The sequence below is a fragment of the Melospiza melodia genome, chromosome 1 (genome assembly GCF_035770615.1).
Source record: "Melospiza melodia melodia isolate bMelMel2 chromosome 1, bMelMel2.pri, whole genome shotgun sequence".
NCBI lineage: Eukaryota > Metazoa > Chordata > Aves > Passeriformes > Passerellidae > Melospiza > Melospiza melodia.
The window spans coordinates 122,061,974-122,089,866 of record NC_086194.1 but is presented as its reverse complement, the minus strand read 5'-3'; the positions used below and the strand labels follow the sequence as shown (position 1 = coordinate 122,089,866).

Here is a 27,893-nt window from a genome sequence, read left to right as displayed (position 1 = left end):
TTCTGTGTGTGAGGCAGGAGTGAAACTGCAGAGCACTGAGCAAAGATACTTCTGTTATCCCGTGTCTTGCTCTTCCTTCGTGGTTTGTTTCAGGTTTTTCTTTCTTTTTAAGAAGTGGCTCTTCCCTCCCTGCTCCTTGCCCCAGGCTGTAGCCCTTAAAGCAACTGGGATGTAACAGCAGAGAGGCAATAGTTGTTTGTTGTTTAGATCTTACTTATGAAAAATACTAGGTTTCTGTTGAACAACAGCTGTTCTCACCACGCTCTCTCATTACTCACTGGGCACCTCCAGCCACAATTTTATTCAGAAAACCTGGAGATGTGCTGTGAACCCCAAATCCCATGTCTGTATCCATCAGAACTGTTCCTAGTGACAGAGGTGTTCTGAAACAAAAAATGTGTATGTAGTAAAAAGTGAGCTTTTCTGTGCACAAGTTACTCAACATTCAGGTTTTTGGCTTTTCTTTCCAAGACACCAAACATTTGTTTTACACTTAGAGAGTCAACAGAACAGGAAACTAACATATAGAAGAGGAAAAAAATCCTTAATTTTACAGTTAGGCTTTTTTTTTTTTTTTATTTCAATCAATAGTTTAACAAGTGCTTAAACTTCCCCAGCAGTTTAATCTGGAACATAGCTGAGAAGAAAAATATCTTCTATAACTTTACAAAAATAAAAAGTTTTTTTTTTTCTTTTAAAATCCTGCACTTTAGGCAAGCACACTCCGACTCAAGCAAGACTGACATTATATCTTAAAATACAAACTTCTGTTCATAGAAATGACATTCTACCCCAGGACAGCAGGCACAATAAGTAAATGGTATAGAAACTGAGTAAGAACACTTGTTTTGACTTTTCTGATCCCTTTTGTCCTATTTCTTGAATAGAGCCTCTTGAAACAATTTGCCTAAGCATTTCTTTAGGTTGCCATTTCTTCTGTCAGGTGGATCCTTGAGTAGGATATTACTGAGGGAAAAGCTTTCACCTGTCTTGGCAACATTGGCAACAGCTAAAGATACCAACATTAATGGATTAAATTTTTTTTTAAACCTTCTGCATTTCAGCAAGGGACAAATCACCCAGCTTGCAGGTCTTTCACTGCTAAACCACTTGCAGCTTAACCTCTTCAGCAGCCAGGGCTGCCAGCACATGAGGTCAGGTTGGAGAAATAAAATGAATGGAATATATTGTGTCACATATGTATGTGGTGCTGTGCAGCAGTTAATTTAGTGAGTGATGAAACCAAAAGAGGGGGTAAGCTTAGCTCCTCGTTCTGTGCCTGCAAGCAAGGAGAAGCCTCACAGAAAATACAGACCAGCACATAAACTGTGCACTCTGAAGACTTACAGCTTTGTCCAACTTGACTTGTATTGGCTAAAAGAAAAATTAAAAATATACAGGCACGTGGAGGTAAGCTGGTGCAGCAAATGCTAAGAACCCAGATCATAAAATTGTTTCTGTCAACACTACAAATAAACTACAGAAGTCCCCAGTAAGATTTCATGTAATGCATTGTGAAGATCTTTTAAAAATACTTCCTTTTTAAGTGTCTTTAAATAACAGGGGGAAAAGAACATTTATGGTACAATTTGTACAGTGAGTTACATTTTCATGTAGTCTAACCATAAACCTTTTAAAACCTAGACCTTTGAGAGTCTGTGATTCAAAACAGCTGAGATGTGAATGTGCTTTTAGAGGTTATAACTGGACAGATCTTTCTCTTGAAACTGTTGCAACATTTTTGACATTAGACAATTTACAGAGGAGTCACAAGGCACTAACAAACTGTAGATGATTGCCCTGATAAGTATAGAAAATCATGCTGTGGAAAAGCTCCTTTGGTCTTTGCTTTCATCCTGCATCACAAGGATGTGCAGATTTCAGCTGGGATTGAGTATGTGTGACACAGTGACAATTCTAACCAGTGACACAGTCTGACAATTCTAACCACGGATGTTTTTTCAGAGATAGGACCACATGGGAGTGGTCAATGGTGGTAAAAGCAGCTTGTCTTGTGTGATCCAAGGAATGCCACACAGTACCCATCCTTTAAAAAAAACCCAAGTGTGAATTCACTCCTGGTGCTAGATCTCAAATAGAAGTCAGAAATGCAGCAGGTATTTAGGGGACTTGTTTGACTGTAACAGCTCAGTAGCCCAGTTAGAGAAATGCTGGTATCACTCTGATGACTACAAAACTCAATCTAGAGAAAACCAAACTCCATGCTGGTTCATAGCTACTCTGTCAGAGGCATCCAGCCTCCTTCTTGACCCTCTAGTTAAAACTGTGCTCCCCACCAGCAACTGATCCAGAGCTGGCTCTTCAAGTACATTTGACTGCATGGAGCAAAAAATACATCAAGAAATGCTGATCAGAACAGCTGTTGCTCATTGGGCTCAATTCACCACAGTTTTCAGATCCTTCCAACAGGCTGAAGAAGGATCTAACATTAAAAGGATGGATAAATACTTTGTCTGGTGATTACTGAGCCAACCAGAGCTCCATTCCTGACTCTTAAGTAACAGTTTTCTGTGAGTTTTTATTTGTCTGAGGAAAAATATGAAAAGATGTGGTCTGACTCAGCAGTGCATCTATCCATGATACTGCTCCTTCCCCCTGTCTTTCTGCTGTCTCAAAACTAGGTGAACTCATTCTGTTCCAATCCTGAGGAAAGTCACATCCATGTTTTCAAGGAATGGTTTTGCTATAGTAGTCAGTATGAAGATTAACTATGTAAAGTTGAAAGACTTTCATTCAAAACATACTTTCCCTAGGATACTGAAAATAATACATTAAAGGTTCTTTTTCTGACACAGTATTGGGCTGGGCAGCTAGCAGCTGCTTATGCTGTGAAGAAACACTACAACTTTTTTCTTTATGTTTCTTACAGATGTTCCTGCTCTTCCTGTGAGCCAAAATGTGTACATCAGTAAAAGCCACAGCCCAAACACACGATTAAGCTACGTTCTCAATTCATTCCCCATTAAAGCATGGGAACGTGGTTCATCTATGAACTTCCAACCCCTTGCTGGCCTTAAACATCTCCCCTACTGCTTCCAGAGTCTGCTCTGACTTGCATCAGTGCACAAAAGGATGTATTCACCACCGAGAGAAACCTGAGAGTTTCCAGGGCAGGCTCTAGTTGACAAATGCTCTCTGAGGGCTGTCTCTCCACCTTCCCAGCAGTGTCTCTCCATACCAATGCTGATTTAAGCTCCATAAAACCATGGCATGTGTTGGGACACTTCAGCAAGGAGAAAAGGAAGGACGTGGTTGCATTAGTGCATCTCTTGCTCCTCCTTCTCTAAGACTGGGCTGGTGTTCCTCCATCTAAGGGGGTGTTTCCAGCTGCTTTCTTGTTTTACTACAGTGTGTTTGCTGCCGTAACCCTTTTCTCTGTTCTTACACAAGATCAGATGACTAAAAAGATGCAGCTAAATAGGGCTGCAGAACACATTAGATCCCATTTGCTTTACTCTGCCCACCCAGCTCACCCAAGTACTGCACGTGGAGTACGTAAGGCCTCAGGAATATGGGAAGTCTTTCCTGCAGCCTCGTATTGGCAGCTTACCTGCATCTGACAGGAAAATTGCTGCTGCTGGCTGGCTTTGAGGGGGCTTCATTGTAGCTACTCTCTAGATACAAAGGGAGGCCTCGAAGCAATTACACAGCCAAGTTAATTGAATGAGAAAATACTAAACCACTGGTTATTTTTACAACTTAATGATTGTAAAAACAGCTTAAATTACTTGGAGTATTTTTGTTTTAATTAGGGGTATCAACCCAAATTTAGCACTTTTTGAACAGAGGGCTGTTGATTTGCTGATTCTTTCTGTATTATGAGCTGTGAGATAATGGCAAGATAAATCTTTGTGGGTTTCCTCCTTATATACATATCTACATCAGAGCTGTGAAGTCAGAGGGGGAAGCTGCTATCACAGTACTGGCACAACACCGAGCCCTTCCCCAGAGCTAAATTCTGATGAGAAATCAGGCACTGGGGATAAGAGTACCACAACAGTAAGATGGCAGAGATGACTGAAGCAGGATCATAGAGTTCATCCCAGCAGTTAAAAAAAAAATAAAAGGAGACCCCTTCCCTCCCCCCAGAAGTCTGCAGTCCTAAAGTGCAATTACTTTTGTGCAGTCGTGTCAGGCCAGGGATCAGACTGGATGAAGTTCAAAGCACAAACATCAAACGAGTGCCGTTCGGGATTCGAGGAGGAAGAGGGAAGTAAGGAAAAGAACAACAGTTCTCAGGCATTCAAGTGCATCAAGAAAATAAATGTCCTTTTCTGTCTGAAGAAAAACAACCCCCAGTCTGGTGGAATCCTGGCTCTGTAGTCATGAAAAAGAAGTTTTCCTCGCTTCTAGCTGAGAATGTCCCAATATGACACAGTACAAATAAACAACAGAGCAAGAGCTGGGGTGCTGCGATATTTTTCCGGTGCCCTGCTGCTGTAGAGCCTGATTTTATTCTCCTCGTGTGACTCTTCAGCTCTGGGTTCTGATGAGGTGCACTGAATTAAAGGCATCTGGTAGGAAGTGGCTCTCTTCTCGGGTCGGTCGGGGCTGGAGCCGTCGCTGGGTCTCTGGCCGTTGTAGAGCAGGTACCTGCCCCGGGCATCCTGCTCCATCTTGAAGATTTCGTACTCGGTGTGAGGCAGGCGGATGCCGAGCGCGATGCAGCCGTTGGTGTGGGTGACGTCCTGCTGAACCCCAACCTGCCAGGATCCCTGGGCTCCACACTCGTTCCCGTTGAACACATTGAGCAGCGAGGCTGTGGATATATCCATGGGAGTGACCTTCATGTGATTCACTGTGAGAGAGGAACAGGGGAGCTGTTAGCGGAGGGACGAAAACAACAGCAAAGCCAACGTGCAGATTGGGGCACACCTGTTAAATCAAAATTGTCTCCCCTTGTTTCTTCATAAACTTGTTTTTCACATTACAGGTGTGGCCAGCAAATCTAGGAGCACCATTTAATGTCTTTGTCTTTGTCTTTGTCTGTGCAAAAATTGCTTTTTGCAAAGAACAACCTCCCTCCAACTCAGCTGAAGAAAACCTGATGGCCACGTATCTCAGCCAGAGATTAAGCAGAGCTTTTCATAAATTCCAGACAATCCTTCACAGATAAAGCCTGGTTTGTTGTACTAGGAGATAAGGAAAAGAGGAAACAATAAAACTTTACTCATGTTTTATTACTGCCTGTATTAATTCGTAAGTGGGGCATTTATCACATATTTTTCATCATTTCTTAACATTTGCGAGCTACCCTGCAAACCTAATAAAATAATTACTTCCCACTGGGAGATCTGTAAAACAACACAGTTGCACTATCATCCTATATTACCTGTCCTTTTTTGCATGAATTATAAAATATAGATGACCTACAGAAAGATGTTTTTTCTCATCTCTCAACATTGGCTGCAGCTTGCAGTATCAAATGTAGAACTGCTGCAGTTTCTTTAGTTCTAACCTGCTTGTATTTCAAAGGAGTTTAAGGCATATAAAGTTTCATTTTCCAGCCAAGTTAAAGAAGTTGAGAAAAGCCAAAATGAATGAGCCTGCAGAAGCTGAATAGAGATTTTTCCTGGTGTGTGTTTGACATTGTATATCAAAAAAAAGGGATCTGAATGGATTGGTGCTACCAAAACAGAAGCAAATAACCATCCCTCATGCCTCCCAACATACAAAAATCCCAAATTCTCTTGCAGATCATTTTATAGTAAGATTTGTTGTGAGCTTTTCCTGAGCTTTTATAAACAGCCATTTGACTCAACAGCTCTACAATTCACATTATTTACTCTAGCTGGAGTAAAAGGTAATTTATAGAAATTGAACCGGAAAGTTTTACCTAAGCCCAAATTAGTGACCTTGATCTGTAAGGTACGTTGGCACAACATAAACCAGAAATGCAAGCTGGATTTGATGCCAGGAGCTGAGCTGGGACATGCTGCACATGCAGCCCTAAAGAGCCAAAGTTCTGACAGGCAAGGGCATCTCCCATCTCCTACAAAACATCTCAGATAAATAAATTATTTCTTCTAGTTGGATGCTTTTCTAAATTAGACCCATGTAAGATGCTTTACACTTGTAATGTGGTAACTGAAATAAGGAGAAGAGCCTACAGAGGGCTTGAGGCTACCAGAGGCTCCGCTGGGGCTGGTGCCGTGGTGGGATGTTGTGTTTGGAGATGTTTGTTTGTGTGAGTGGCTCAGGCCCCTGAGCTCTCTTTTTAAGCAGGGTTCCATGGGGCTGCTTGCAAAAGAAAGCTTCTCAGCCATGGATGGCGTCACCACCGAGAGCTGCTTTCCAAAGTACCCAATGGCTTTGGGTTGGATACATTTTGTCTTTGTTCTGGCATCTTTAATCAGAGCTGTCTTTAGGGACACCCTTATTTGCTTGAGGGCCCCTTGGGAGCACATGAAAAGATGCATGCTGCTGCATCTGTTTTCCAGAGAAAATTATTTATACCCCTTCAGATCTGAAATGCCTTCTGAAGATGCTTTTTTCTCTCTACGGAAGGAGCCCTAGGACACAGATCTAACCACTTCTTTTAGAGGCTTGATGACTGGCCACTGGACTTCAAGATCACTAAGTAATGTGGAGTCTTATTTTCTTGTGTGTACTTAAGGACTTCTGCCTCAAATGAGTATTGCTTCAGTGGTGTGAAATGCCATGCAGCTGTATAGTTTGGCTGGGCATTGACACAATGCCTGCAAACTTCCCAAGAAATTATGAACTCCTGAAAATCCCAGAATGAAATCATCAGCAACCAAGTCATTATGAGGAAACTGCTCTGGTCCAGAACTACCTCCCTCCCCACTGTATCACGCTTCTCTACCTTTGAACACAAACTCCGTGCCACCCATGACTTTGGACGAGTGGACTCCGCGGCTGTAGCGTCCCTTGGCGTAGATGGTGAAGGTGGGGTGCTTGCAGATGGGGTCGGAGTAGTGGTAGTAGTGGCCCTCCCAGGTGTTGTTGTTGTCGTGGAAGATGAAGTGGCGGGTGAGGAAGAGCACCTCCGGCCGCACCTCGCAGCGCTGGCTCACCCACTCTCCGTGCAGCCCGATGGTCAGGTCCGCCTTGGGGGGCAGGAGGGGCGGGCTGCGCTCGTCCGAGCGGTAGATGATCCTGCACGGGATGCACTTGTCGTCGTGGTTCTGAAACAAAGCAGAGAGGAACCCTCAGCTGGCATCACCTGGGATACAGGGCAGTGTATCAGGCCAGCCACCTCATGCTGACGTGACACCAGCTCCACACTTTAAGGAATGCATTGTCATTTCTGATCTTGTTAGTGGTACTATTTGGCTTTGTATTCATAAGACTGCACAGCAGAGGGGCATGTAAGAAATGAATTCTCCTGTCTGCATTTATCTGAAATTAACATTTTAGTTCAGGATCTAGAAAAAGCTGACTTTATCCTTCAAATCACACAAGAAGCTGGCAGATGGTAATTTACTATGATGATAGGGATTTTGCAATGCCTGTGTCAGAAATCAATACATTTGCTGAACTCTTATTTGTCTGTCTTTAAGTTGTTAACTTTAAGTACTGTAGATAAACATGAGTGTCATAAGGACTTCTTTCTTTTTGGATGGCACCTTGGGAGAATAGCAACCAGTGTTTTTTACTCTTTCAGCTTTGCTGAGCCCTAACACAAGTTTGGGAAGTGTGTGATGTGGCTGGTTGCTGCTGGACACGGTGAAAGCCTTATTATGGCCCTCTCCAGCAGGAACAGGGGCTGTGATACATGCTGAGCTCCAGGGTGGCTCATCACTGTGGGCCATGCAGCAGCCTCAAGCAGCCAAGTACCCCTGGCCCCAAATGTGAGTACCTGGGGTGTCTTAGGAGGGGCCTGCAGGCTCCAAGTCTGTGGAGAAATTTCAGGCTGAGGCTTCCACCTTCTGAGCAACACCATTTATAGTTACTTTGTATAGACCATTTTTCTACATCCTAGGGACACAGAACAGCAGCCATTTCATTGATTTCACTATTGCTGAAAAGACTTTGGATGACTGTCTGGTCTGGGGCAAATATAAACCCTGTTTAATATGTGTAAAAGACATATTGTGGGTGTTGTAAGTTGATTCTCTGAAGCTACCTACAGTCATTTTATTGGAGGAATTCAGGGCACTAATGAAGATGGTGTGAATGTCACCTCTAAAGTGAGCCAGAGCTGAAGGTAGTGAGGGGAGAAACGCTGAGCTTCATAGCAGCTCATGTGGACTTCAAAGTAAGAGCTGTGAATATGAGCATTTATGTTACAGAGGGTGCTCAGAGAGGCCTCAAAAAAGAGGGCTGGAAAGGTGTACATAGAAAAAGTATTTCTGTAAATCTCCCAGATGGCTGCATCTTGAGCTTTAGCTCTTAACTCAATGCACCTCAGGAAAACACCTCACAGCTTGAATGTGGTGGATGTGAGTAACCTGCCAGTGCACCTCCCTCTCTCCAGGAAGGATCGAGGAGAGTCCTTGAGAGATGAAAGCACAGGATCTGTGTTGGTTGATCTGAACCACTGCTGGCCACCAGCCCTGCTCTGAGGAGGAAGGAGGTTGGACTTGGTGACCTCCCGAGGGTCTTTCCACCCCTAAACACATGATCTTCTGGAGACCACATGCGCTGACATGCTCTTGAAGTGGATGTAGTCCTTTCCAAACACTGTGGAGCTTGTTACCAAATTTTAAGATATGTTTTTTTCAGCTAAATTGTGCAAGCAGGTTGAGGTCTGTCAGTACCTTAGTGAAATACAAAGAACATTTAATTGAGTAACTTAACTGCAACTGGTGAAGTTACTGCAGATATATCCACAAAAAGTATCTTCAATTGTAAGAGAAATAATGTTTTTTTTCTGGAGATGAAGATGCCAGTGCCTTTTAACCACACATTTCTGTCCTGCCATGGAGCAGACTGGCTGCACTGTTCCCTGACACATTAAGGGCAATGATGACAGTAACTTTATGGCTGTGATTGCCCCACTCACAAAGCCAGAAAGCAAGAAAAGTGCTATAAAACTAAAAATAACTCATATAAGTTGAATCTATCAATAGTAGGAGAGAATTTCTGTTACAGTCCCTTCTCCTCTGAAGTGCATTTGAAAGCTTCTATCATCTCCTAGAGGAGACCTTGGCAGAGCAGTATATTGGTTTGGTTTATATACACATTTTCCTCCCAGGAGCTGATCCTCCAAAACCAGTTTGTGAGCCAAGGCAATTTAACCTGGGAACCAAGGATTCCTGATGCCCTTGTTCAAAACCTGAAGAAAACCAAACAACAACTCAGCCTGTTTTCTTTTTTGGTCACCACTGGCCACCATCACACTGTGAGCAGAGGCGACTCCTTTGGCAAACCCCAGGAAGGTCCCTGTTAACTCTGTTACTTGTCTGTAGTTCACCTTTGTAGTTCTTTGACCACTGTGGTCCTGAACTACTGTACTTCTGCGCAGCCCTTCTAATTGTGAAGGCTTTGCCCCAGCTGTGAGGGTCTGGCCAGCTGGGCTGCTAAGGAATGTCCCACCTGATGGCCTTGTAGTCACTGACAGTGTGCCCACATGAAGGGGCTGAGGTAACCAGAAACTTTTTGCATCGAACTGAGTGCAGCAGGGAGAGGTTGGGGTGGTGAGAGAGGAAGCAGAAACATCCCTTTCACAGCTGTGAGACACCAGCTGGCTCCAGCCCCTCGCTGGATGTACTCTGAATCCATTGCTTTCTTGAGACCAGCATTTGAATCTAAGCCCGCATAAACCTTTTTTGCTGTGATACTATCTTTCACAACGTTATAAACTTCTTAGTGGAAGAATATGCCACGTATAAATTCCCTCAGTATGATTTTTTGCCCATGTAATGGGCAAGGGAAAAAGCTAGTTCTGTTATGAGGCAATTTGGCTTAATTATGGAGTAATTTATGTTTAACAATTGACTGTATATTTCACTCTTGCTTTTTTAGGTCAGCTGCTCTTGGCTCTTAATTACACTATCTGAGGCTTTGCAATTCAATCCCTTTCCATGTGTTTCAGGGAAAGATTATTTTCTAAAAACAGGCATTCAAAGAAAACAGGGAACAGAGACAAAGGACGTTTGAGTCCAAACAGGATTAAGAACTCTCTAGTAAAAAGCTCATTGGGGCATGACATAAACTAAAAAGCAATAAAACAAGCAGAGGACAGGATGGACATAGGTTCTACGTTTTGATTATCTTAGGTGCACAGTGCAGTATTTTTAATACTGGGGCCTTGCTAGAAGGACTGGGCCCTAAAATAGCTGGGAGATTCCTTCCCATGATGGGTGACTCCTTGCAGCTCTGCAGTGCCAAAGCCATAGTGACAACATTTCTCATCCTTCCAGGTGTTTCTTTAAAGCCAATTTCTGAACTAATCCACAAAGCCATGTGTACCAAAACAAGCCTGAATCTCTGGCTGAAAACTCAGTTCTTGTAGCTGGGGAGAAAATAGCTTAGTATCTAAAAATTCCCACCAACATTTTTTCTTATCACTCCGTCCTGCTGTCTCAGCTGAAGTGGTAATAAGGACAGACAGCTCTGGAAGCCAAGCAAGGAGGATTCCAATTAAAAAAAGCAAACAAACATGAGGTTCCTTCATCTTTTTCCCAATTGCTATGGACAGTCAGAAACACTCCCAGCACAATTTAATTTTTTCTTAAGTTCTATGGAATTCTAAGACTGCCTAAGACTAATTATCTGACATTGGCTATGTCACATAGCACGTGGCTGGGTCGGTCATGTTGTACCCAGCATATCCTTGTTGCAGGGAGACATGAGATGAGAGACCAGGCATTGCATTTCTTCAGGCATGGGCTCAGGCTTGAACTGTGTGTGCAGTACAGATCTAAGCAGAATCCTGGGATGTTGAAGGGGCCAACAGCCACAAGAGCTGGGGTAAGAAACCCCTGCCATATGAATGCATGTATTACCCTGAGGGGAAGGGCTGAAAAAGAGGGGGAAGAAAAGCCACACTCAGCTATGGCCTTGCACACCTCACAGGCAGGACTGGTGGGACTGGAATGAATCATGCTTTAAGCCTCACCACCCAAGGAAACACAGTACCAGGTGTTAGTGCTAATAACCAGTGCTGCCAGGATGAGTATAAATGGAAATTCTTGGGAGAACATCAATTCAAGGAAATGCTTCCAGCTCAACAAAAAAAGCTGGATGGCTTTGCTTCACACTGCCGAGGAGCCAAGTCCACAGCAAGGACACATTTATGAATTGCTCAGGATAGTATCAGGCTCTCTCCTCCACCACTGTAGATAACTGCAGACCAAGACAACACTTTAAAAAACGACCACAAATTCTCTCCAGTACAAAAATGATAATTTGCAGGCTTTGCATGACCTCATATGAGGCTGAGTTGACTAATGTGCATTAGGCTGGCTCTGGGGAGTTGACAAGCATGGCTGACACAGTTATAACTCAGCCTGCCAAATGGAATGAAGAGAAACGAAGATTTAAAACTTTAATTAAAAATCTTGAGGCAAGTAAAATGCTGGAGAGAGCGGTAACTCCTTTGCAGAGTTGTCAGATGGATATTTCTTTTGGTAGGGAGCAGAGGTGCTGCAAGCAGGAAGGAGGGTGGAGATACGCTCAGATTTATCTGCAAATACGTACCATATATTCTAAGATATTGAGGAATGGTTTTTATTAACTGCTCTTATGAAGGGAAAGATAGTGAAGGAATCTCAAGGCACTACCATTGCACAACTGTCTGATCTATGATGTTGATTCTGTTGCACAACCCTGCATAAAACTGAAATAAACAACACCAATATTAAATGCAAAAGTCTTCTGGTTGTTCTTTTCTGGTATAAATGACTTTAGTGTGGGCAAAATACAAGAACAAAAAGAAAACCAGACTTCTCAGATGAATGTGCTTGCATGTCATCTGTCCCATTAAAATGATACTAAATTATGGTGAAATGAATGTTTTATGAAGTATTAATGAAAAAAAAATTCCTGGAAAACCCGAAGGGACAGCTTGAATGTCCATTTTCAAGAATAAAGTATTCCTGAATAAAGCTGCCTTATGTATTTATTAGGCCCTTAAAAAGCATCCTATCTAGCCCTCTAAACCATGCAATATTACCACTGAGTCTTCCCTGCCCTTTTACAAAAGATGAAGCCACTGTGCTAAGATGCCAAAGGAAGGTGACAGTAGTTTAGATACATATGCTGAGTTGACCTGGAGGCCTGGGCTAGGCTAAATGGTTAATTTTGATCCCTGGTGCTGCATTTGAGTTGTGGCAGGCTTTTACTGCAGCTGCAGAGCAGCCAGTGCTCAGTGCAGATGTGGCACCTTCAAAGGCGCAGGGCCACAGCCGACAGCGCTGCCGAGCACGGCCAGAGCCACCCTCAGCTAAAAGCTGCTGCTCCCTCATCTCCTTAGGGCGCCACACACACTGTTACTGTTCATAAACCTGGAGTTAACCCACCTGACCATTCTTCTGAATATTCCTACCTTGCTTCCCCTCATTGTTTTCCTAACCAAGAGCTCTTTTCAAGTAAAAATGGACAAAAGGCACCCTTCAAGTGTTGCCTTAACCTAGAAGTCTAGTGGCATCACTCGGACAAACAAAGGAGTTTTGTCTGCCAAAATTGTGCTTCTTGGTTGAGTTTTGCATATTTCTCTGAGGCACTTCATGTGTTTAACATCTATTTATTAACTTATGATTGCATTTCCCTGGGAGCTTCACAAGTACATAGCATTCCCCTAGAGATGAAGTCATTGTGTTTCAAAGAGATGAAGACTCAAATTTTTGAAAAGCACAGGAAACCTTGCACCCTTTGCTCTTTCCTGGCTAAAGGAAAGCCCAAGAACCAGTCCTTCTCCATACATTGAATCTGTATCAGCTGCAAATTCCAGGTGCTGCTGGAAGTCAGGTCCCAGAGGTAAATAAAGTTGTAATAGAGAATTAATTCGTTAGTCACATTTTAAAGGGAAAACATATTACTGAAACAGTGTGTCCAGCAACTGATTGAGCATGACAAAGAGTGAAGGTTATCCTAGAGTGCTTTTTAGATTTCTTGTGATGTTCCTGGCCATGATAGCCTTATTCCTAAGTAATGATCTAATCAGAATGACCGGTCATCACAGCCCTGCTTTGATATTTCCAGTTACTCTGTCACATGATAAAATAGCACAAGGAGTTCTTTGTTTACAAAGCAATATTGCTGAGGCAATTACATGTCAAATAAGTCTCCCAGTACTGCTATTGTACACATTTTTTGTAGTTTAGAGCAGACATTTCTGAAGACATTTTCTGTCCTGCACAGAAAACGAACACTGCATTCAAGCCTTCTTCATGCTACAAGTCCCTGTATACTTCTGTGAGATTACAACTAACCAGGCAGCCTCCCTGATGTTGTCCTAACTGGGAAAATTTTGTATAACATATGTGATGATGGCCAAGCAGTTCCCCCATCCTGCCCTGCCCAGCCATGTGCTCCCTCACACTGGCTGAAGAAGCTGCATGTGTGATAGCTTGAATCACTCAATAAACTTGCAATGCCAAGAGACATCAAAGATGTTCATCTCCATTCATCAGCCAGTCCTAACTAGTACCTTGAGCCAGGTTAGAGAACAGCCAAGATAAATCTATATAGTGACCTATTCATCATCTGCACTCAAGAACTTACACATATTTTACAGGAGGAATTTGTTTAAGGTATGTTCTTATCTAAGAGAGTTCGTAAAGCCTTTAGAGATGACATATTATATGTTTTTATAAGCTCCCTGATTCTATATGAACACTTGAGATACAGTAATCTGTGAATTTATTCAGATTTGTAGCTCAGCATAAAGCTGTCTGGTTTTTGGACAGCCCTTTTGATTTACCATCCCGTGGTAAAATCGCTGCAGGAATTTGGAAAAGGTCCAATTCTATTTGTTTAAAGTCCTGATCATGTGGCTTTGGCATTCCTAACATATCCAGCAATCATTTGTTTTTAATTACCGTTCATTTCAACCACATAAGTAATGAATCTGGCTACCACATCCAACTTACAGGTTGTGTAAACTCTTGGGCTGGGTGGAACTTTCTTCTATATAGAGGCTTAACTATAAATTTAACTCAAAATGTGAATCCTCTTAACTTATTTTAGGCAGGCCTTTATGAGTCTAAAATATAAATAAATAAAAAGGAAATGAAAAAAGCCTTAAATGAAAGATTCCACACAATACACCTGATTCACTTCAGAAGCAATTTCCTGGCCTCCCCAACCTCTTGGTATGACTGTAGAAACCTTAAGAAAACAAGTTGATTTAACGTTTCTATTTATTCATGGTGTCCAGTTTCCAGAGGAGTCTGTGACTTGTAGTTTTAAACTCAATTTAGCATTTAAACTCATTTTCAGCTGGGTCCCAGTGGAGCAACAATTAAAAAAGGAAAAGAGTTCAAAAAGGAAGGGTTATAACCTTTCAACGGTATGTTTGCCTGGACTTCCAGAAAAAAAGGGGAAAAAGCACTTGTGTTACTATTCTTCCTGCTTTTGGCAAACAGCAGGTCAGAATGCCTGTTGAGAACCTGTTGGTATAGGGATCTTCATGCTTAGGTGCAAACCAACAAACCCACATCCTGGAATCTTTCATGGCAGCTGAAGCAAAGGTTCATTTTCTATGGTATTGCTATTTATATCATGCTGAAAGCCTAGTACCAGCAGGCCCAGCTCCTCTTAGCTAACCTGTCTCAAGAAACACACCTCTCTTATGCAGAATTTGGTCCCTTAAATTTGAACATTGTATTTTAGAGCCACTATATTTTAGAGAGAAAAAAGGATGCTATGGTAGCAGAACACGCAGGCAGGAAAATCATTACCTAAAATTGCAGCAGGCCTGGACAACAATCTGAATTTTCTAAAGCTGTCTGAAAGTACATCTGACTGCTCTGACTGTAATGAAATTACTACAAGGTGGAAATGTAGGCATTTGCTGTCTTATATATCAGCCCAGAATAAAACATCTAGATTAGACCACAAAAACTACTCAGCTACAGCGATTTAAATCAAGATTTTGTCTCTCTTTCAAGCAGCTGGAAAAAGATCTACAATGTTTTCTAGAACAGATACAATATAGCTGGTGTCTGATAATTCCTATCTACAGATACCGGTAAGGAAGAGATCTAGCAAAGAACCCTCACACGCAAATCAGTAAAGTTGATGTGGTCAATTAAAAAAACCCAAAATTTTGCAGAGGATTGTGCTGTGGTACATCTTCTGCTGCTGAAACTCTCTATTTTGGGAAAGTAAGTTCAAAAAGAATACTCAAACTTGTCCTTGGTAACTTGGCAGTGCCCAGCTGGAGCACACTGATGGCAGCAGCACCTGGCAATGTGGTTCCAATTGCTGCCTGCCTTTGAAATGTCACCAGGAAAGATCTATAACAGCCTTCCTGCTACAGGCCATCAGTGTCTCTGCTTCCTGTTTGAGTTTTATTTAGCTTACTATGGGTTGATCAATTCCCGATGAAGCTGAGGGCACTCTGAGGCTCCTTTGAAAACTGAATTATCAAGAGCCCCATTCAAAATTCACCTGTTTTTAATTTCATTAGTGTGTGTGCCTACGTCTGGATCCATGACCTCTGCAGTCCTTCAGTTTTTTTCCCTTCATGCTGCCCCTTCCATGTGTTTACCTTCCAATTTCCTTGTCTCCTCTTCAGGTTATGGATCACTCAACTTCCATCTGCTGATATTCATATTTGATTTCCTCTCTCCCTGGTTGCCCCCACAGCCATAGAAGTATCCACTGATGCCTGTTCCTCTTCTGCTATCTCAGTTCTATATGAAACATTCCTCTCAGCTGCTAGCCTACAACCATGGTCCCAGCCAACCACTCCCACTTCTGCCTACAAGTCTCTGATTCCATCTTCAGAGTGGCCTTCACTGAGTTTACTTCATGAGATTACTTTTTTCCATATTTGCAGTCACATAAACTGCAGCAAAGTTACTGTTCTCACAAAGTTCTGTTATCTTCTGTTAATTATGGCTGTAATCAACCCCCTGTATTAGAAGCACACATAGATTTTAGGTTACATCAGTGCACTTACTCAGAACAATTGACTGATTTGGGCTTTATCAGCAATGTCTTAAAAAGAGGACACATGCAAACCCCCAGACACGTACCTTCACATTTTGAAGAGGAGGCTGGTAACTAGAGGGACGATAGAACCTCCTCTGAGCAGCATCAGTGTGAATGTCTCCCAAGAATAGCTCCTCCACAATGTGGTCTACATTGAGGTGCAGGTACTGCTTCTCCACACGGATCAGCTGCAGCTCGTGCATGGCAAAATTCAGAGCTTTGGTGCATTCACAGCCGTTCTCTTCTCTCAGCAAATCATAGCTCTCCTTGTGCTTCCAGGGACTATCTCCTGGGATAAATCCAGGGCACGTCTGGTTCACCAACGCGCTCAATTTTTTGGCTACGGCTTCGTTGTGGCATATGATCTGCACGCTGCGGAGCTGGTAGTCGGCCTCGGTGCCGCCGCGGATGATCCAGGACGCCTGCCGCAGGCGAATCTTGCCGCGAATGACCAAGGTGTAGATGGGGTTGGTGCAGCGATTGCCTCCGTAGTAGAACTGATAGGCCTGGAAGGTGTTGTTGTGGTAGAACCTGTAAGACCTTGTGAGGAACTCCGGGCCCGCTCTAACTTCGCAGCTGTGGGAGGAAACAAAGTGTGGAAACAACATTTTAGCAAGGTGGCACATGATGTCTACTACGGGCAACATGACCCACATGGGTCCACAGAGACACCTGGGTGCTTAAATCCCTCCAGCAGGAATAGGAGTGAAGAGGAACTAGGCATCTGTGGCCTGCCTGTTATCCAACAGTTCCCCCTGCTGCTATTAGCACACTGCTTCATGGTGTCATATCTACTAAAGGCTTTATCCTGTAGGCTTAAATACTTTGAATTGTGTTTTGCTTTTGCCTTTTGTCTAGGGACCACCATGTGATTCAACTCTTTGTGGAAAATAGGAGCAGCTTATTAACATCTATTGCTCTCTTTTGCACGGTAGATTTAGCAGAATGACTGATAACATCAGAAAGTGAAATGTCATATGTCCAGGGAACAGCAAAAAGAACTGGCTTATAAGCTGCTCTAGAAGCTTCTCTGTGCAACTCCATGATCTCTGGTCTGCTGTGGATATGCAGGATCCTATCCTGAGCTTTTCCACTCAAAAATTCAACAATACTCAGGTTCTGTCAGTTCTTTCTTTTTCTTCCCAATGACCACCCCCCCCTTTTTTTTCCTGGCAGTGTAAATGGCAGTTAAATTCCAGTTCCTGTAGGAAGCCCTCCTGTGCCTTCAAACTTGTTCCCCTTGTCACCTCTACACTGCTTACTATAAACAGAACTGTAGAATTGTTAAGGTTGGAAAAGACCTCTAAGGCCATTGAGTCCAGCCTTTAACCCAGTACCACAATGTTCACCACCAAGCCACACCCCAAGTGCCACATCCACACGTCTTTTGAACACTTCAGAGATGTTAACCTCCAGAGATATTAACTCCACCACTTTCCTGGGCAGCCTATTCCAATGCCTGACCACTCTTACAGTGAAGAAATTTTTCTTAATATCTAATCTAAACCTTCCCTGGAGGAACTTGCGACCATTTTCTCTCATCCTGAAATACACTCCTTTCTGTTAAAAAAAAACCCAGTCTTTCCTACTACAAGTCACTTCCAATGAGCTTGTGAATATTGCCTGCTGAGACACAGAAAGCAAAACAGCTCTCTGAAACACAAGTCACCAGATATAAAGAGTAACAGAACTAGTGAAATACAGCTTCTTGATTTCTTTTGCTAATAAAACCTGTGCTAGACCCATGCTCTGAAAACAAGGACCCATTCAATGGATCAAGAGCATGGAGACAAATATAGTACAATGTTATGTTTGAATGAGCATCCATTTTGGCAGCTTGGTAGGCTCCTTCCTATTCAGAGAGATTTTAAGATATTTCACAGCATGCTGCTTAAAATCCAGACATTAAATTGATTCATCAAGACAGCTTTATGGCACGCTATTTTAATGTTCATAACGCTGCTCCTTCTTCTTTTATGCATAAACATACAGAGAACATCTGGAATTTAGAGCATCACCATATTAAAGAAAATATTTCTGTTGTTGGAAGTGGGAATATTCATCCCTCCCTCTCTGCTTTTTTATCATCTTCTCTTCCTCATCCCAAGCATTTTGTTTTATCTTTCCTTACCCAGTGGAGACCCAGTGGCCCTCAATATTGGGAGGCATCTGTACGGTGATGCGGGCTCCATTGTGAAGGTGTTTCAGCATATGATGGCACTGTGACTCCTTCAAAGCCCTCCAGGCACTCTTCTCCAAGGACCGAGGGTAGGTCCTGCTGTCAGGGTGCAGAAGAGCAGAACCTTCTCCCAGCCCTGTGACAGAAAGTGTAAATTACATCATGAGACCCTGCTGAGTCGGCCTTCAATGTGACAAAAGACACTGTGACCATCTTGTGTTGAATGACACTTGTTCATATTGTTATGTGTCTGGGCAAATACTGTTTACATTTATTTTCTCTTATGAAAACAAACAAACAAAAAAAAAATGGGAAGCTCTTCCTTTCTGTCATAATCCACTAAATAAATTTATGAAATAAATTGAGGAAAAGAGCTCGAACTGAAGTGCTGTGTTTCCACACCCAGGAGATGTGGCTCTGAAACTGAACTTTAGAGACACCTCTGTAATCTCTGGTCAGGACAATCAAAAACCTAGACTTTCAAACTTTCAGAAAGTTGCATCCAGATCCGGACACAAACTTTGCGGTTTCAGCCCTCCTCTAATTTGAACGCTTCTATAATAAACTTGCAAATAAAGACTACTCTTTAAAGTCAAGGGAAAACAGATATTAAAAGCAAAGGCTCTGCACACAGGAAGCCTCTGTGATGACTGAGGTGGTCAATTAAAGGCAGATCCTTCTATTTTTATTTTAAAGGGGAAAAGGAATTTCAAAAGCTAACTTTATCTCCAGCACACAGTAATTTTGGTTTCTAGTAATGTATACATGCAGAATTTACTAGCATGCTCTCTACACAATATTAATGGAGCAAAATGAATACATAGCTTCAAAAGGATTGTGCCTTTACTCTTTTAGACACATCCTGCTCTTAGATATGTTGGAAAACATGGATCAAAAGAAAACCTCACATCTAGGGGTTAAAAGGTGACAAACATGAACCTTACATAACATGTTGGAAACTCTATTACATCACCAGAAGGAGTTTGAGCACCAGAGGGCTACAAAATGGGTAAGGGGTCGGGTGAAGGGGCTGTTTGGGTGCCTGGGAAGTTGGGGCAGCCATCTCAGGAAAGGGATGTCTCACTGTAAGAGCTTCCAGGGGCAGGGTCTGGGATTCATCCCCATATTTGCTGCTGCCTTCTCAGCTGACCTGGATAAGAAATGAGGCTGTTGGGGATCACCAGTGGGAACCACCCAGTACAGGATCCTATGCTTTATGACCCAGGCCCCATCTGACATTTGGGCACATGCCTAGTGTTAGGTAGACACTTTCTTAAGTCTTTCCCATTTCCTATTAAAAAGAATAAAAAAGAAAGGAAAAAAAAAGAAAAAAAGAAAAAAAAGAAAAGAAGAAAAAAAGAGAAAAAAAATAAAAAAGAGAAAAAAAGGGGAAAAAAGGTGATTTATTATGTTGGCTAGGTCTTAGATCTTCTGGAAGAAACTTGGGTAGCACCTGGGAAAATGGCATTGCCAAAATTATAAATACATGTCAACCATTTAAAAACAGCAATTCCTCAGCTAAACAGAAGCAAAGACTTGTCCAGGAGACAGGGTAAAAAATGATCAGAAAGAATACAATAAACACTTTAACCTAAACAGTGCTCACCATTGAACAACACTGGGATTTAATGAGATTAATGAATACAACCTTACAAAATCTTTTCTGGAAAAACTGATAGCTTTGTTATGTTGCAGGTAACAAACAATTCTTCAATGTGAATGAGAATTTATGGCCTTGCTTTCTATAAGGTAATAAATACTAGGAATACTTTGATATTTGAGCACACTGCCTGAGATGTCCTTACAGAAGCCTGATTTTCAGGGGATCAGTACTTCTCCCTTTCTGGATGTCAGAGATTTCTCAGGTATTCCTACACTGCTGAGCAGAGTCACTCATGCTAGCACCAAACAGCTCCCACTCCACAGCCAGAAATGGTCTAGCCATGACAGGGTGATGCTCTGCTGGAACTGACTACATCTTTGGAGAGGCAGGATTGACTAGGCTGGGCCTCTGCTTCATGTCCATGCAAGGTACATGGCAGAGGCTGTAGCCACCAGCACTATCTTTCAACATGGTGTCTCCTGCAGACAAATTATCTCACACTGAAAAAAGACTTTGAAAATTCGCATTTCCTTTGAAGTTGTTGAACGTTTGAAATTTGCCATCAGAAGAAAGTTTTGAAATTGTTCAACTGGTTATTTTCAATGCATATTTATTGTACCACTGCTTTTATGCAGCTGTATTTTGCCTAGTTCATGTCATATGACTCATGAATACAGATGCATTTAGAAATGATTTATTCATTTAGGCATACTTGGGGATTTAATTTCTTCAAGCAAAAATCCTTCTTTGGGAGGCCACCATCTTGTACGTGCACATATCAAAGAAAAAACTCAGTAACCACATCAGACATTCCCAATTATTCCCTGAAGGAAATAATAAAAAGAAGGAGGTTTTGAAAAGGAGTCAAACTTTATGTGGTATTACACAGTGTCTTCTTTGATACAGCTCAGAAGCAATTGTATCTCAGCTCTCCATGTCACATGAGTGTAGTTCTGTCTGCAACTTGCAAATGATAAACTGCAGCTAGGGAATAGCAGGGAGATTTCCATCAACAGGCCTAGAGGAAAGAAGGTATTTGTTTGGGACTCTATCCATCCAACTGAGACAAATGAAGGCAAGAACAAATTCAGGTAATCAAGAGAGACATGAGAACCTAATGATGGCTGCAGAGACACAGGGAGAGGTGTAGAAAACACACACATAGAATGGTTGGAAGAGACATTAAAAATTATCCAGTTCCACTTCCCCCTGACCATGGGCAGAGACACCTTCTACAGGACCAGACTGGTCAAGGCCCCATCCAGCCTGGCCTTGAACACTTCCAGGGATAAGGCATCCACAACTTTCCTAGGCAACTTGTTCCACTGACTCCTCACCCTCACAGTAAAGACTTTCTTCATAAAGAAAGAAAGGATTGGATTTAGATCTAATCTAAACCTGCCATCTTTCAGATAAAGCTGTTCCCCTTGTCCTATCACTAAATGCCTCCATAAGAAGTCCCTCTCCAGCTCTCTTGCAGGATCTCTTTAGGTTCTGGAAGGTGCTCTAAGGTTTCCCCAGAGCCTTCTCTTCTGCAGGCTGAACAACCCCAGCTCTATCAGCCTGCTGCCACAGGAGAGGTGCTCCAGCCATCTTTGTGGCCTCCTTTGGACTTGTTCCAGCATGTCCACGTGCTTCTTATGCTGGGGACCCCAGAATTGGACACAGTATTTGAAGTGGGATCTCCCCAGAGCAGAGGGACAGAATCCCCTGCCTTGCTCTGCTGCCCACTCTGCTTTGGATGCAGCCTGGGATGTTTGGCTTTCTGGGCTCTGAGTGCACATATTGAGCTTTTCATCAACCAACAACTCCAAGTCTTTGTCCTTGGGGCTGCTCTCAGTAATGCTAAACAACATCACAGGACCAGAATATCAGAATATGAAATACGGTATAAAATTGAGAGACAGCAATGGGACCTTTACCTATGTTTGCCTTGCTGGAGCAAGTAACTACTCAATTTAGTGCAAACTCCTTCCTTACAAAGAAGTAATTTCAACACTTTTGCAGTTACTGACATATGCCTGTAGATACAGCTGCCACACAAAGGAGATGTAACTTCCCCTTGTACCATCTGCAGGTCAAATACTGAGACCAGTGAAATGCTCCCCACACAGAGCAGTAAATCAAATTCCATCTTCTGTGTTTTTCCTCCCAGGAGGTGCTCAGAGGCAGTGCAGTGCCCCCCTGCCCCACCCTTGGCAGTGCACACGAGGTGTTCTGCAAACTGAGGGACTGCAGGGATGATTCACTTATTTTAAAAGATCCAATTGGCCATGTTAAATGAGACATTGCTGGAAAGGTTCAAGGTTAAAACATACATTCACAAAACTGGGAAAAGAATTTCATGACTCTTTAGAAGCCCACTTTGGATAGTAGATGCAGTTGCAACATAGTTGGAGTCATTACTTTCATTCAGAGAGATCCAAGTCTGCTATTCTCCATAGCACTGACAGATGGTAGGTTTCAGTATCTCCATGACTGAGTATCACAGACTCAACTGAGAATATTTCAGACTCTCTCTGACTGACTGTTTGAATTTTTGTATGTTATCAAGGAATATTACCCACTTGTTAAAAAATAGAAACCCAAAAATCCACCCATTATGCTACTAATCAAAAGTGTGACAGAATTCAAACAAACAAACAAAAAAATCTTTGCGTGAGATGAATAACAATAATTTTGTGAAGTGTCTGGTTGGCTCTCACTTTAGCTACACCAAACCAGAGATTGGTGTGATTGTATCCCCTACCCCACAGCATTTGTTTTCACAAAGAAGCAAATTCAAAAGGAAAAGGAAAATTCCAAAATCCACTTGAAATACCAGGTGGCAAAACAAAAGCATGTTACGATGAGCTGATATCCAGCTTCCCTTTCAAAATCAAGCCCAAGCAGTGACACAGCTTTAGCATGAAACTAACTGAATATAGCATGAGAGGTGCTACAGCTCACTGGGGATCCTTGCCCAGACCCTCAGAGATCACACAGGTCTTTGAGGGCCTGTGATCTCAGATCATACTTTACAGGATCCAACATCCATCCGAGTGGGAAAGTGGAGGCCTGCACAGCTGCCACGCCAGTAAGACGTGGATACGAGCATGTACCACACCAGACAGAGGGCTTCAGGCTCTCATGTTGACCTATAAACCTGTATCTGATGTGGGAACAACCATTCAAGATAAAAATAATTGTTAAGGGAAGATAGGTTACTTTCAAGTTCTTCAAAGATTTCTGCACATAGCTGCGAGTAAAATACAGATCTTAAAAGGGCAATCTGTTGGCAGCCCATTACCCAAACGTGATTCAAAAATGGTTATGACAAAGCTCTCTGCCAACATTTCTGAAAAAAAACTGCAAGCTGCTAGAATGAATGTTTTGGTTTTCTGAAAAATAGCATGCAAATACTGTACAACTGCAACAAAGATAATACGTAGAGTTGTGCTTGAACACAGATAGTTTTAATTTAATTTGTGCCTCAACACCCAGGCCAAATTCTGTTCAGAGCTACGCCAGACTGCTAAAGCACAAGGCAAATAATCTTAAACTGTTTAGATTTTACCACTTTAATGAATGTCTCTACCAGAATCTAAACCACGGCTTCGAGCATGCCCAAGTGTAGCGTTTTAAACCAGTCTGAAAGCTACCAGGTGTTCAGCAGGTTCATCCTTTGCTAGATCGTTGGAGACATGTTACCTCAGAGTAGGATTCAAACCTGGCTTTAGGCTGGGATTGCTCAGCAGGAACCACTTTTTTTTTTTCCTAATTTCTAGTGATGTAAATACAGAAGAACAAAATTTTATTATGAAGTAAAACAACCTCGAGTGATAGCATAAGTTCAAAATAAGCAATGGCTTAAACTCTGACAGAAATATTTTAACATTCATGCTTTTCTCCTGCAGCAACCTCTTTTCAAGTTAGAACTTGTCTGAAACTGGAAAAACCTTACAACAGATAAAGAATAATTGGCTGGATTAACTTTATAGCTCTCCTTATCTGGGCAGTTGCCCTGCACAATTAAATAAATAGACATTTGGATCATGCTTTTTCTTGATGTGGGATAGTGTCAGATAATGCCTATGACAGGCTTTTAGCTCCAGTGCAAGCTTACACAATTGCCATGGAGAATATAATGTCCTGTTACCAAGCCACGAGCTGTGTTTACCAGTGTTTTCCCTGCACTTGAAACTTCAAAGAGTCCTCGCAAGACTGGGGCCCAAATTAGCTACTACAAACAAAAGGGTTGGGAAAGGAAAGCCGGGTTTTATGGCCAGGGAAGCAGACAGGACAATGACTTCCTTTCACATGTATCTGTTGCCTCTCTTGTGCACACAGAGCTTCCAAGTGCAGCTTTTGAAGAGAGGAAAAATGAACGCTTCAAAGCATGGAAGATCCTGAGGAGGGATCCAAAGTATGTCTACATGGGACAGCTAAAAAGAAACCCCCTCAAAGCTGGCAGGGCCAGCATGGAGGTCCCCTGTTACCCTATAGCTTGGTCCTCATTCAATGCCCTGTCTTGGAAGAGGTTAGAGAACCAAGAGCCAAGCTGCTACACAGCCCATAACCTCTGCTTAGCTGAAGTTCTTAATTGGGATGGCTGCTGCTATATGCGCAAGGTGAAATGGCACTGCCCAGAAAGAGGGCTTCTTTATGAAACCCTGAAGGGTTAAAGCCCATCTTCCTTCAGGGCAGTGGGAACTCTGCCCCTGACAGGAATGGGTGCAGTGCTAGGATGTCTGTGCACTTCAGCATCAATGGTAGTTTGGGCTTGCCCTCTATGCAAGAAACATCTGCCCTCTGTCAGAGCATCTGCTCCATCCTGTACCCACACCTTGGCACTGGGGTTTATTCATGCTGGTTGGCCCCAGCTCCCCTGGCATTTGTGTCCAAGTGAAGACAGTGCTAAACAAACTCACTACAGATAATCCTGCCCTCTACCAGCCCTAAACAGTCACCTCACTAATGAAATCCTACCCTTGCCTTGGATAGCTGAAGGTATTTGCCTCCAGTGTGGGTGAGGCACTTTTGGGCTCCACTGTGTGCCAGCCTACTTTCTACAGACACCCTACAGAGCACAAAAAAGTTGTCCTCTCTGTTGATGACATCAACATCTTACCGCTGTGTTAGCCCACAGTCAAGCTACAAAAATGAGTGAAATGGAATTTACTCTGACAAACGTGTGAATAAAATTTAGTCCGTCTTCTAACTCTTCCTGCAAATTCTCCAACTCTTACACTAAGCACTGTGTCTTCCCATCTTTTTATTTAACTGAGGAAACAGATCACATATGTCTCTAGCACAGAGCACAATATATGTTTATTCTATGGCTATGGGTATTTATATCTCCTGATGCATTTACTTATTATTTTCCTGAAAAAGTTTTGAAATAAAACACTACTATATAACTAATTTAAGCAACACTGCCAGAGAACTTTTAAAAGCATAAAAAGTTTTTCTCCGAAAAGCCTATCAGTCTTGTTTTCATCGTCTTTATTAGTACCATTTCCATGATGTTGTCAACTAATTGTTTTAAAGTTTCTAACTCATTACTCTAACAGTAGCATAATCAGAAATATACTAAAGCTTTTTTTTAAGCATCTGTATTTATAAAAAGAAAAGGTTATGTTTACAAAATAAATTACCCAAATTTGTTTTAAATCCACTTGAACGTAGCTCTTATTATTCAGGTTTTTTGGACTTGAACGATCTTAGTGTTTGGCATCTGAAACTTCTGTGGCTTTTTGTCTAAGCAAAGAAAACAGTGATAATGGACAACTTCCAGCTGCAAACCTGGTTTTTTTTTGTTTTTTTTTTTTTTTTTTTTTTTTTTGTGACACTGTACATGTACAGGTTTTATTTTGATTAATGAAGACTAGTTTTTCCAAATTTCAACTCAGTGACGTTAAAGCAGGCATTTCTTAATGTAATGAAAGCAGAAGCTCGAGCCTTACAGGATATTTTAACTTCTGTCACAAAGCTTTAAGCCCTAAAAAGCCTCAACCACCCACCCACACTCACTCACTTTTAACCCTCGAATTGCCATATGCAATAGAAATCCAGAAAGAAAATGCTGCATGCTGCAGAGAGGCTTAACACTGCAGTCCCCTGGGAACGCTGGTTATTCTTACACATTAGCAATTTGGGATAGCTGCGGATCAAAGGATGCTTCTACTGACTTTATGGCATGGATGGAAAAGCTCTAGACCAAGTTAAAGCCAACAGGGTAAAGACATTTCCACGAGCTACATTTCAGTGCCACTGATATAATTTTCAAGTTTGTAAGAGGGCAGTAGTTTCCAAACTCTTGAAACTCTGATCCAAACTGTGGACTGCTACATTACCAAGGTCCTTGTCTTCATATACAAGGCAGTGAGTTGCATCTTTCTACAAGAACTTTGGTTTATGTTGTTTGGTGAAATATAACTGCAGATGGAAGAAATGGATGACTTTTCTTCATCATCCTCTTTTGGCAGCTGCTGTTTTGATCTGATCACTGGCCCTGATTTGTTTCCTGCTCCAGCCAGCACTCAGCTCTGCTCTGTAATTCCAAGCAGATGAGCCAGGGAGTCCAACCCTGCAATTACACCTCCTCTCTTTACCCTCTAACTTCAAGTCTCCCATTTCAACTTTTACATCTCAGATCACAGAGTTTAAAGAACACCTATGGCGTCCTGTCAGGTCTGGCTCAGCTGAACATGTTTCTACGCTCTCCGGATCTCATAGCTGAGTTGTGAGAAGAGTATCGACCCCCTCCTGGGGATCAGAGCCTCCTACTCTTTCTTTCTCTAAACAAAATATACCATCAGAAGCCCATGCTCTTTATTATTTATTAAATACCATAGTGTGTGCTTAGCACTTGTACAAACACAGAGAGAGACAATCCCTGCTTCACAAAACCAACCCCAGGAATAGCTTTGAAATCCTTAACCCCAGCTCACAGATCTCCCACTGAATCCATGTAGGTCACTTGCATTTTAACAGTTAAAAAAATTCCTCTTTTTACAACAAAGCTTGGGGTCCTAAGAAATTTAACTGATGGAGCCTGGATGCTACAAAGGACTTCAGAATTGGGAACACTCTCCAAAATGATGCTGAATAGCTTGAGTCGCACTTTCAGAAGGATATCATACCCAGATTTTTCAAATCTGGCTGCCAAATGTTAGACATACCTAAGCAGCTCATTAAACTGCCTCCTTTTCAGAAGTTTCTCTTGAAGAACACTGGCTCTCTGAAAAGATAGGTTATCTGTTTAAAGGCCTAAAAACGAATTTACAAGATAAACTTTCAAGTTTAAATACGCTGACTTTTCTTACTAAAATTTTGCCTGCAGAGATATGTCAGTCCAGGGTTAAACTGAGAGGCTGTCAAAGCAGGAGTGTGTGTAAGAACACTGAGAAGTTTTGTGCTCTGTAGCAAAACAATTTTAGTTGCGCACAAGATCCGGTGCTGGCACACTTTGCCACCGAAGCCTTCCCAGGTAACATCTCCACGCCAAAAAACGCTTCCCGATAAGAGGAAGAACGCGGGCCCCGCAGGGCGTCTCGGCCAAACGCGCCGGAGTTCGGCAGCGCCAGCTCTCGCCGGAGGTGAGTAAAGAAACTTTGTGCGAGGTGCCCGGACCAACTGCTCCATCCAAGGAGCTGCAACGCAATCCGCCGACACCCGCTCGGGAGCGGGGCGCTTTCGGCGTGCTTTTACCCACACCGGCGGTGCCGCTCCACGCGTGCTGCGCAGGGGCTCCGCTCACACGGGGGTCAGGCAGAGCCACGGGGGCTGCCCGCTTCCCATCCTCCGCCCGGGCAGGCGGGACCCAGCGCCCGCGGCCACCACGGGAGAGCGCACCCACCCACCCGCGCCCCTCCGCGCCCCCAGGGCGGCTCTGGGCCCCCCGCACCCCAGCGGCTTTGGGGGGCCGAGCCGCGCCGGCAGCGCACTCACCGTGCAGCAGCAGGGCTGGGAACAGGTACCGCACCAGGCTGCCGTACGGCGCGGACATCTCCCCGCTCGCAGCGCTCCTCGCCCGCTCCT

At 42.9% G+C, this 27,893-nt stretch overlaps 1 protein-coding gene across 1 annotated transcript; it reads right to left on the bottom strand.

Annotated features, from left to right (window-relative positions):
• Positions 1-267: 267 nt before the first annotated feature.
• On the bottom strand, positions 268-27,893 carry APCDD1 (APC down-regulated 1). Its single transcript, XM_063166085.1, has 5 exons — positions 27,804-27,893; positions 18,221-18,404; positions 16,134-16,665; positions 6,848-7,169; positions 268-4,819 (listed from the first exon to the last, which is right to left on the bottom strand). Exons 1-5 carry the CDS (start codon positions 27,859-27,861, stop codon positions 4,371-4,373), a joined length of 1,545 nt encoding a protein of 514 aa, XP_063022155.1. The 5' UTR covers positions 27,862-27,893; the 3' UTR covers positions 268-4,370.

Bases quoted from the DNA above. Each gene is read 5' to 3' on its own strand.
- APCDD1 (XM_063166085.1), bottom strand. From the start codon at position 27,861: ATGTCCGCGCCGTACGGCAGCCTGGTGCGGTACCTGTTCCCAGCCCTG. The intron at 16,666-18,220 runs GTAAGGAAAGAT...TTCCTCCCACAG, and splicing joins GGCCACTGGGTCTCCACTGG to CTGCGAAGTTAGAGCGGGCC. The intron at 4,820-6,847 runs GTAGAGAAGCGT...CCTCTCTCACAG, and splicing joins CACGGAGTTTGTGTTCAAAG to TGAATCACATGAAGGTCACT.